This window comes from Gossypium hirsutum, chromosome D10 (genome assembly GCF_007990345.1).
Source record: "Gossypium hirsutum isolate 1008001.06 chromosome D10, Gossypium_hirsutum_v2.1, whole genome shotgun sequence".
NCBI lineage: Eukaryota > Viridiplantae > Streptophyta > Magnoliopsida > Malvales > Malvaceae > Gossypium > Gossypium hirsutum.
Window position 1 is genome coordinate 63,937,815 of NC_053446.1, and position 12,033 is coordinate 63,949,847.

Genomic DNA, 12,033 nt, shown 5'->3' on the forward strand with positions numbered 1-12,033 from the left:
AAATAAAGTATAGTGGCCTATCGACTGGGTTCGAATAATCTTTGTACAAAAAAAAGGTATATTGGCAAATTTCAATTTTAACACAACAATAGTCATCAAATTATTCAGTTCGTTCTATTTTGGTCACCCTATTCTGCAAAATTAAATATTATAGTCACTCTTGCCGTCAACTTACTAATAGCTAGATGTCTAACATGAATTTTTTTATTGGCCTAATAACAATTTTGGTCCTGCAATGTTAACACATTCTATCAATTTGTTCCTAAATCTAAAAACAATTCAATAAATTTAGCTCTTAATGTTTACAAATTTTATCATTTTAGTTCCAAGTCTAAAAATTACAAAATATATTTATATTTAATTTTAAAATTTTTAATTTATATTTAACTTTTTTATAATTTATATTTACTTTTTCTCATCAATCAAACATGTGTAAAACCCAAAAATTAAAATTATTTTTTTTATTCAATATCTTTTAATTTAATTCTCTTTTCTTTTGCTACATTAGTTCATCTCAAATGCCTCATTAAACTCCAAAAAGAAACTCAAAATTAACAAATTTATAAATCCAAAAAAATGGTTGGGTTGACGACACCAACTATAACAGCCTTACTCTTTGCTATCTAGATAGTGCCCATTTTAGGCTCTAGTGTTCTCATGTTTTTACCATTACTAGCTCAAGCATTGAAGAGTTGTAGGTCAAGGTCATGGCATTTGTTATTTTCAACTTCATTAATTGAATGAAAAAAAGAACAAAGAGTAAGATACTATTGAAAGTCATTTTGGGTACAAAAATCTTAAAAATATTTTTATACTTTTTATGCTTTTATAATCTATATTTACTTTTTAATTTTTTTAATATATTTATAATATTATATAATTAGGACTCAAATGACAAATCTTGTAAATATTGAAGGCTAAATTTATTGAATTTTTTAGATTTAAATTCAAACTGATAGAATAAGTAAACATTGGAGGACTAAACAAAGCTCACGTTAAGCAATCAAGGGAAGAATAATAAACATCAAAATTAGTAGTATCATATCTAAAAATTAATTAAAATTAACCATCACAAATATATTAATTAAGTGCATTATCAATTTAATTACACGTGTATTTATTTTTATGGACTTTAAATTTGATGCAGCTTGTTCTTACCAATTCAAAATTTTATGAATATATCTATACAATCATAGTCAATATATTCATGCAAATGTCAATTACATGCAGCCACATGACTTTCAAAATCAGAAAACTTGAACCAATTGACAAAGCAATGTCAATTACAAATCAATCTCATTAAACCAATCTAAACACCAATCGATATCAAATAGTTTATGTTCTATTTCGATTAAAATTTTAATGGATTTTGATTTTTTCGATGTGTTCCGATATATTTCGATCTCAGTTTGTATCAGTATGTACCGATCCATACCAATTTATACGATTATATATTTACATATAAATATATTCATATGAATGTAATTGAGATATATTTGCTTGTATATATAATATATAATTATTATTTTGACCAAAACGATATAATTAGAGTATAAATATATGGGTTTGTATTCAGTACATTGAAAGTGTATTTTTATTTATTTATTTCACAACTAACCTTAAAAAATTGATATGTTTCTCTTTATTTTTAAACATTTATTTATTTTAATATTTTACTATACTCTCGTATCATACTTGTATTTGTAGAGTCTAAAAACTCCTCTGACAATGTACCAAATAATTTTCTATAAATATATAAAACATGTAAATGTATATATAATTAATAAAAAAAATTAAACTATAAATATATATTTACTTAAAAATATCGATAAATTCAAAACCATACTCCCTAGATAATATAGAAGGGGTTGTATGAAACTGTGATTCAATGTCATCCTTATCTCTTTCTAATAGGAGAATGACAAATCAGATTTTTCCTATTAATTTTTAGCTTTTTTATCCTAAAAAACTCAAATTCAACAAAAAAATTCTAAAAATCAGGAAGAAAAATCTGATTTGTCATTCTCCTATTGGAAGAAAAAGAATAAGGATAACGTAAAATAACAGTTTTATACAATCATTTCTCCTAGAGAGAGGATAATAAAACCAATACGCTTACTGATCACTATCATTAAAATGAAAAAAGAGAAGATGGATAATAAAATTGAATGTATAAAATCATCTCACGACTCGAGCTTTTTAGAAGCTGTAGTTAGTCATCGGGGCAATCCTAAGCATTGATTGATTGCAGTTGTCAAGCATTTGAGAAAAGGAAAACACTGCCGCCGATTTTAAAAGGATAAATTTCACCCTAAACCCTCCTTATTTATTATTATTTTTTATCCTCTTTTAACACCAAAAAGCTTTACACCTGTTCAATGCCTAGATAACTGGTGATCAACTCAAGATTATGGAGTCCTGAATAATTCCATTCACTTCTGTCAATGGATCGGCTTTACATGCGGTCACAAGCATCCAAGAGTCACCAAGTTGAAACTTCGATTCCTCAAACTCTCTTTTGTTCGGAATATGGTACATTCCGCTTAAAAAAAAGAGAATAAATATGGAGTATTTCCAGTACTAGATCATCGTCAAATCAGACTTTAGTAACAATGTTGTTATTCTATTCTGGATTTTATTGTATCAATAATGTTATTGAATATGTCAATCAATGGCTATTGAATATGTCCAAAATGTCTTGGAATGATCATGGCTACGTCCTTGCTGTGTCTTTTTGCATAACTCAAGGCGATTAAAATGGCTCTCGAGGCGTATGATAAGCTGTGTTAATTGTTGAATTTGACTCGGTTATTGCAAACTCAAGGGTGCTGAATCATCCTCAGGACTGCAAACATGATAATTTGCGAAGAACAACCAACGAACACAGTGAACTACATCAGCTAAGCGATTGAAGCAAAGAAGAGAATGAAAAACCTTGATAGAAAACAGGGCTACTCTTCTTATTCCTACGACTCTGAAAACAGAGGTCGAGCATTATCTATACAAGTACTAAAAAAAAAATAAAAAATAATTCTAAAAAGTGTAATGAGAGATGAAAATGAAAATTTTGTGACTAAAACAAGTGTACAGTAACATAGCCGTTCGCCAAGTTAACGGTAATTGACCAAATTGAAATATTATTAAAATTAGGTGGCTAAAAGATAAAACTCTCTAACGACATTGTTAAATTTAATTTTTTAATTTTATTTTGATGATCAAAATAAAAATTTACTAAATTGAGATCACCATAACCCAGTGCTCTTTCATTCTTTTTCCTTCTCTATTTGGTTGTATGTGAAATAATTAGACATTTTGGGTAAAAGCTTAATCAAATAGCAAGTTTTCCTACTCCTATTTCACTTCTTTAAGATAAAATTAAACATTTTTCCTAAATAGAATAAGGATAAAAGATAAAAGCTAATGGTAGCTAAATTCCTAATAAAATATCTTTATAAATAATATTTAAATAAAAAATATTAAAATAAAATAATCGTAAATTTTAAAAAATCGTGTATGTCAAAATACTACTTTTATGACCAATTTTTTTTTTTATGGAATTCCGTATTTTCAGTTGTTCTCCACATTTTAGGTTTGAATTACACTTATAAAAATCGAGCAATAAACACCTAATTTTATAACATCATGTCCAAAAACTAATTAAAATTAACTGTAAAAAAAATATGTTAGTTAAGCACATTAACTACACGTATATTTATTTTTACGTGCTTTGAATGATTAAACTTTCTGATCAATCTAAAATTTCATGAATATATGTATACAATCATAGTCAATATATTAGATGAAATTTTGAATTGTGTTCTTTCAATCTATATGCCCTTTTTTCTTTCGTTCTTACCAATAGGTCTTCTTATTATTGGAAGACCATTCTCCTATTAAAAAATTAAACACCCATTGTCAATTGGGGTTCCATTATTTTCAATGTGGGGATCATGCTTTGGACCCTGCTGAGAGTATCCTCAACCATTTTCATATACTAGAAATTAATGATTTCTGAATATATAGATTTATAGATGTGAAATGTAGAAAGTGCTAGTAAAAGTCAGCATATATCCGTGTTTATTCAAGTAAGTATGAAATAAGTTAAGCAGGGAAAAGCCCATGCAAATGTCATCGGAAAACTTGAACCAATTCACAAGGCAATCTCAATGACAAATCAATCTCATCAATTGCTATCAAAGTAATTTATGTTCTCTTTTGATTAAAATTTTAATCCATTTTAGTTTATTCTTTAATGTATTCCGACATGTTTTGATCAATACCTATTAGTATTGGTGTGTATCAATACATATCAATTTATAAGATATTTTTTATTTTAATCCAACTTTCAATTTTTTTATCTCAACCATTTAGTTTTTCTATAATTTCATTTAAATTTAATAGTTAATAAATTAAATTATCCAACCTAATTAATAATTTTAAATTTATAAATATATTCATATGAATCTAATTGAGATATATTTATTTGTATATATAATATATAATATGTAATTTATTGTTTTGATCAAAACAATATATAATAATTTATTATCAAACTAAAATTAGAGTATAAATATAAGGGTTTGAATTTGGTATAGAGGTGCTCATGGGTCGGGTTGAACCAAGTTCAGGTCAGGCTTAAACATGATATTAACATACTTTACATTTGTCCAAGTCTGACCTAGCCCAAAATATGGGCCTACAATTTTAGCCAAACCCGCTCACATTTGCAAAAATTAACCCAAGCCCATTTTAAGCCTGCCCATATTAATTTAAATTTTTTTAGAAAAATATTTATTTCATTTTATGTTAATATTTAATAATTTTATACATTTTTATTTAATAATTTTTTTATTTAGTCATCTTAACGTTATTTTAATGTTTATTAGTATAAGTTTATTTTTTAGTGTGTTCTAAATTACATACTATATAAAAATAACATAATATAATTTATTATAAATTTAAAAATGGGTCGGGTTAGGCCGGGCTCGAGGGCTCGAGCCTTGAAGGTTTGGCCCAAGCCCAAGGTCGACCCATATTTTAAATGGGCCTAATATTTTTGCCCAACTTCATTTTTCGAGCCTAAATTTTTTGTCCAAACCCTCTCAAATTTCGAGTTTGCATTTGGTATACTGACAGTGTATTTTTTATTATTTCACGAGTGCCCTTGAAAAATCGACATGTCTCCTTATTTTTATAGAATATAAATATATAGCTTTGTACAGGACACTTGTCAACCCCCTAACACTACTTGTAGAGTGTAAAAACTCCACTGCTAATGTACCAAATAATTTCCTATAAATATATATGTTAAAACATTTAAACCTATATAAAATTAATCAAAAAACTATAATTTAAACTATAAATATACATGTTTATGTAGAAATATTTAAAAATATGAATAAATTCAAAATTATACACCAAAAATATTGATAACAATACATACCCAGACGAAACCAATAAGCCTACTATACAATGCTGACCACCATAATTAAAATGAAATATAAAGATATTGATAATAAAATCGAATGTATAAAATCATCTCAGGACTCAAGCTTTTTGGAAGCTGAAATTAGTGATTGGGGCAATATGAGACGTTTCCATTAGGTTGGCAATCCTAAACATTGATTGATTACAGTTGTCAAGCATTTGAGAAATAAAAACATACTTGAACCAACTCACATAGGAGAATATCATACTTCCTAAACTACTTATATATTGCACTCTCAAATACGAATCATTTTCATCAATTAAGAATTGTTTCATGTTGATGGAGCTACCCAAAAAGTATTTTGAAGCTTCCAACTCTTTTTTCCTTGTTTACCTTCAAGTTATAATTCTTCTCTCATACTGCAACTTGCATGGTCTTAACATGCTTTGTTTAGCAACAAAAAGCCCTGTAATTAGAGGAAACGTGACTGATCAACTTGCTTTACTCCAGTTCAAAGCCAAGATAACTGGTGATCAGCTCAAGATTATGGAGTCCTGGAATAGTTCCAGTCACTTCTGTCAGTGGCGTGGTGTTACATGCGATCGCAAGCATCAAAGAGTCACCAAGTTGGAACTGCAATTCCTCAAACTTTCAGGATCTTTATCACCGTATATTGGAAATTTGAGCTTTCTCAAGGGGTTGAATCTTGCAAACAACAACTTCTACAACCAGATTCCTCAAGAATTTGGTCGTTTAAGAAGGTTGGAAACATTAGAACTGTCCAATAACTCCCTCAGTGGTGAAATTCCTTCCAATTTATCCGCTTGTTCTATGCTTACTTTCGTTCATATGAGAAGCAACCAACTAAAGGGAGAAATACCGGCTTCGTTGGGTCTCTTGTCAAACCTGATACACTTGAGATTTTACAATAACAGTTTGACAGGGAGTATCCCTCCTTCCTTGGGGAACTTGTCATCTTTGAAGGAACTTCATTTGGCGTTAAATGGATTAACTGGGAATATACCTGAAACTCTGGTACGACTGACAAATCTTTCATTTTTCTCCATAGGCGGAAATGCAATCTTCGGTATTGTCCCTGTCGGAATGTTCAATCTGTCTAGTATTAGAGTCTTTGATATCGGTGGCAACAAGATTCAAGGTACTCTTCATTCTGACTTAGAAATCACTATGCCATATGTTGAGTTCTTTTCCGTAAGGGAAAACCAAATTTCTGGACAAATCCCAATCTCAATATCGAATGCCTCAAATCCGAATGTACTTGATTTTGCTATTAATAGACTCAGGGGAAACATGCCTTCGTTAGAGAAGTTGGATAAACTGTATAAACTTTTCGTAAGCAAAAACCGTTTGGGACATGGGAAAGAAGGTGACTTGAATTTTCTCTGCACTCTAGTTAATAGTACGAAACTAGAATATCTATATATAAGAAAAAATAATTTTGGAGGGGTATTTCCTGATTGCGTTAGCAACTTTTCTAGCACCATTATGTTTTTAGCAGTAGGATGGAACAATATATTGGGAAGAATCCCGGACGGGATTGAAAATTTAATCAATTTGGAGGTGCTAGAGGCATCAGGGAACGAATTATCAGGTCACGTTCCCTTTGGTGTTGGGAGGCTTCACAAGCTAAAGAAATTTTATGCTGATAGTAATTTTCTCTCTGGAATTATTCCCCACTCTATTGGAAATTTAACAATGTTAATGGAACTTGCTTTAGATATTAACAATCTTCAGGGTGACATTCCTTCAAGTCTAAGTAAGTGTCAAAATTTGCTTCTAATGGGTCTGTCTAATAACATACTTAGTGGACCAATACCCGGTGAAGTAATTGGACTCCAATCCTTGTCCATTTCGCTAGATTTATCATCAAACTATTTGACTGGTAAGCTTCCTGTTGAAGTAGGAAAACTGAAAAATCTAGGTAAATTCTATGTCTCTCAAAATAGGTTATCTGGTTTGCTTCCAGACAACCTTGGGAGATGTGTAAGTCTGGAGCACCTGTTCTTAGATGCCAATTTGTTTGAAGGGTCCATACCTGCATCTTTGAGTTTATTGAGAGGTCTTGAGGCACTGGACGTATCTGACAATAATCTTTCTGGTGGGGTTCCAGAATTTCTTGTGAGTTTTGGGGCATTAAAGTATTTAAATCTCTCGTTCAACAAATTTAACGGAGTGATACCAAGTGAAGGAGTCTTTAAAAATGCAAGTGCCACATTTGTTGAGGGAAACAATAAGCTTTGTGGAGGCATCCCTGAGTTACACTTGTCAAGGTGTAACACGAAAACATCATCAAACACTTACGTTAAATTAACAATTGCAATTGTTGTTGTGATTTTAGGAGTGACTTTGGTTTTCACTTGTCTTCTCATACTGTGGTTTAGAAAGAAAGAAAAAAAACCAACAACTTGTGCAGAGAACTCGCTTTTACAGTTATCATACCAGAGCATCCTAAGGGCTACCAATGAATTCTCCGCACAAAATTTGATCGGTTCAGGAAGTTTCGGCTCTGTATACAAAGGAATTCTTGAAGTGAATGGAGAAGCTATTGCAGTAAAGGTGTTCAACCTTTTGAATCGTGGAGCTTCCAGGAGTTTCTTGGCTGAATGCGAGGCCTTGAGGAACATTCGACATCGAAACCTTGTGAAGGTATTAACAGCAATTTCAGGTGCCGATTATCAAGGCAATGACTTTAAAGCCTTGGTTTATAAGTTCATGGAAAATGGAAGCTTGGAGGAGTGGTTGCATCCATCTGTTAGAATGAATGAACCGGAGACGGTAAGAAACTTGAACTTCTTCCAAAGAGTTAATATGGCCATAGATGTTGCTCATGCACTAGAATATCTGCACCATTGTTGTGAAACATCAATAATTCATTGCGACCTCAAGCCAAGCAATAGTCTACTCGACAAGGAAATGGTTGGCCACTTAAGTGACTTTGGCTTAGCAAAAATCCTTTCCACAGACAGGCTTAACTATTCTTCCAGTCAGTCAAGCTCCCTTGGTTTAAGAGGAACTATTGGTTATGCTCCACCAGGTAAATTACATTGTATTGGTTTCTTCTATTATTTGAAAGTGAAACATACAATCTAAAAGTAACTTATATATATTGAGGGTTTCCCTCTAGAACTATTTCTATATGTAATTTATGTTGAATCAATTGTAGAATATGCCATGGGAAGCGAGTTGTCAACAAAAGGCGATGTGTATAGCTATGGCATCCTCTTGCTAGAGATGTTCACAGGGAAAAGACCAACTGATGAAAGGTTCAAAGAAGGTTCAAATCTTTACCAATTTGTCAAGGCAGCTTTACCCGATCGAGTGATTGAGATTACAGATCCCATTCTTCTTCAAGAGAGGGTCAGAAGAGGAATAGTCAGAAACATCACTCTAAATGAGGTCAACTTGGAAAATGACAGACGTCTCCATTGCTTGAATTTGATATTCAAAATAGGGCTTACTTGTTCTGTTGAATCGCGGAGTGAGCGGATGGACATGAGCGATGTTGTTATCCAGCTTTGTTGTATTAGGGATAAACTTTTCCGTCCAATTCAATTACATCGTGGGATTCGAACTTCATACACTACTTAATCAAATAATGTCTTCTTGTCTTAGCACCCCAAATTGGTTTATATTTCGTTAAAATAATTATTTATACTAAAGTACTGGTTCAATTTTCACATTTTAGTTTATTATTTTCGTTATTTTTTAAACCCCTTAATTTTTCTGGTAGCACTGTAAAAGCCTTGGGTGTGGCATAGTTTTTCTATGATGTTGATATGCAAAGATGTGCATCTTTTACTAATGTAATTTACACCAATCTATGATTACTATGTTCTATAACAATCTAAAACAGTATAATGTTTCATGAACAATATATCTTCTGTTACGCGTTAATATATTGCTCAATGTTGTATTTGATTTAGATGATTATTATAATCTTGTCTACCATTTCTTTCTTCATGAATATCTTCTAGCTTTGCAAAACTAATACTTTTCAATACGTTTTGTATCGGTAAATATGAAGGTTTGTGGGGTTTTTGAGCAAAGGAAAATAGCAAAACAGAGAAAATTAGCAATCAAATTTGACTTGCTATGTTTCATCATCATTTTCAAATACAGATTATACAATATATGAGTTTTTCTCACCAAAAACTCAACTAACCACACTAAAACAGTCTTGAAACTTGAAAAACATTGCTTGTACACAAAATAAATTAACTAAACATGTCATTCAGTACCTAAACACATCAAGTCATTACCAACTTAGTTTGTTCTTAAGTAAGTGGCATAACATAAAAACTGAACAAAAGATTAAACCAAAACATCAGTTTCCTGCTCTTAGGAAGACAACTTGCACTCTTAAACAATACACCGAGCTTAGTCAATGCAGTAGGCTTAGACAATACGTCAGACTTAGTAAATACAATATGGCAGGTGTAGTCAATTACGTTGGGTGTAGTTAATTACACTGGGCTTAGACAGTACGTCGGGCTTAGTCAATTCGCCACTTTGGCTTATACTTTTGGCATGTTAAGTGAGAGAGTTGTCGCATGGATGGCCAATTTCTAACAAGGTATAGAGATTTACTTGTAATAGTTTTCCTATGGATCCAGGAACCTAAAAGTAATAAAGGTGTCTGTAATCTGTATTAAACATGAATTCTTTACCTTTCTATATCATCAAATTAGAAAAAAAACAATTAGAATCATTCGAAATTAAGACCTCAATTTAGCTTTAGCTATGTTGTAGACCTTCTATGATCTTGTAATTGTTTTGCACACTAAAATATAGGTGGGGTTAAATAGAACCTTAAAACCTTTGGTTAATGTATTATAAGTTTATTTTTATACCACATATATAGATGTTAACTAGCTTTAAAATGATTAAATCTTGTCAATTGAAAAGAGTAGATTCTTGAAATTTCCCATGCATGTATATAATATGGGATATGAGGTTTGTTCTGGCTTAATCTCCTTGATGTTCTTAAGGGTGAAGAAATTTTCTTATATTTGTTTGGTGTTACAGAATTTTATTTTCGAAATATTAATCTTGAAAAAAAACATTGTGTTAAATTTTGTTGTAAATGGCTTCTACCTGTTGTTTAGTATTAGCAGTTCACAATGAAAGAACAAGTCCTTATGATACTTCGACATGATGATTGCAATGTTATATTGTATCATAAAAAGATGTGAGTAATCAATCCCTTCAGATTTCACAATGTCGAAGACATATTGCAGTTTTATTATTGCTTGGAGGACTAATTAGCTATTGTTATAATCAACGTCAATAATGGTGGTAGGAATGAGTGCAAAGTAATAAAAAAGAAAAATAAGAACACATATTGTGAAAAACCCTTATCGAAAAAAAATCACGGGCAAAGGAAGAGAAATTCACTATGTTGAAAAACACACCATACAAAAGGATTAAACAATTCTGTTATAATAAATATCTAATAAAAGAAATATAATCCTTTACGGATTTAACTTGTGCAGAATGGTCAGAGCCCCCTATTTTGTTTCTCTATTTTATTTTTTTAACAAGTGACGGGACTCGAATCACACAATTATAACAACCATGAAACAAGTAAAACGCAGTTTCCCACTCATATCGGATATGTACGGGGCATGCCCGGACATGCTAAAAGAAGAAGAAATCGATCCAATGTCGTCGAGTGTCCGACCATTTCGAAGGTATAATTATGTCTTTCAGCTACAGGTACTGGTTGATCATTGGCTTGTAAATTTATTATCAAGTTTATTGCTTAACATTGTTTGATTTAGATGAGGATTTTTCTTGTCTAAGCTTTATTTGGTACCCAGTCCCAGACGCAAAACGCAAAACAAAATTTTATAGAAACAAGAAAATCAAAATTGATTCTGTACGCCAAAATGAGGTACACATGGCACGGCATGTGTAATTGTCTAGTTATTTTGTCGGCCTTACTAATTTTTTAACAGTAAAAATGAATGATTTTCTTTGAGACATAAGTTACAATGCTTTATTTCCAACAAAAGGACTTTGTCACATTCTTTCAGCATCAACAAAACTAGTTTTCCTAGTAACAATTTCCATCTTTTATGTTAAGATATGTTGACATCAATAGATTTTCAGACAAGAACAAACTAGTTAGTTTTCAAAGTTTTAACATTGAATTTACTTGTTTTGGTAAATATATCAAAATATTTAGATAATTTGAAGAGGGAATTTTAATAGCTTAAATTTATTTTTCAAATTATTGCTCAAAAAATATTATGAATATGTATACTAAGCATATATTAAACGTATTCTATTATATTTAGTAAATATAATTCTATAATTATATTTTCCATATCTCCGTGATTTTCATATCTTTTGCGTTTGCCCTTTTGCAGCTCTTGATTTCACTATTTCTAAAACATTAAAACATGTTTAAAGGTGTAATGCAAAGTTAAAGACATAAGAAGCTGAAGCTTGGCTCAAAATTCGGCTCGAGCTAAATTGGAATTAATTTCTAAAATTCAAGCTTGGTTTAACGTAATGATTGAACCATAGTAACTCGTTTGATTAGACTTGTTTTAAATTTTTAAACTACTAAAATATTAAGA

General features: G+C 30.9%; 1 protein-coding gene across 1 annotated transcript; it reads left to right on the forward strand.

The window, feature by feature from the left end:
* The first annotated feature begins 5,767 nt into the window (after nt 1-5,767).
* LOC107934372 (probable LRR receptor-like serine/threonine-protein kinase At3g47570) lies at nt 5,768-9,037 on the forward strand. Its single transcript, XM_016866794.1, has 2 exons — nt 5,768-8,483; nt 8,613-9,037. Exons 1-2 carry the CDS (start codon nt 5,768-5,770, stop codon nt 9,035-9,037), a joined length of 3,141 nt encoding a protein of 1,046 aa, XP_016722283.1.
* Nucleotides 9,038-12,033: the final 2,996 nt, after the last annotated feature.

Coding starts and splice junctions, on each gene's coding strand:
- LOC107934372 (XM_016866794.1), top strand. CDS start 5,768: ATGGAGCTACCCAAAAAGTATTTTGAAGCTTCCAACTCTTTTTTCCTT. Junction 8,484..8,612: donor TATTGGTTATGCTCCACCAG/GTAAATTACATT, acceptor AATCAATTGTAG/AATATGCCATGGGAAGCGAG.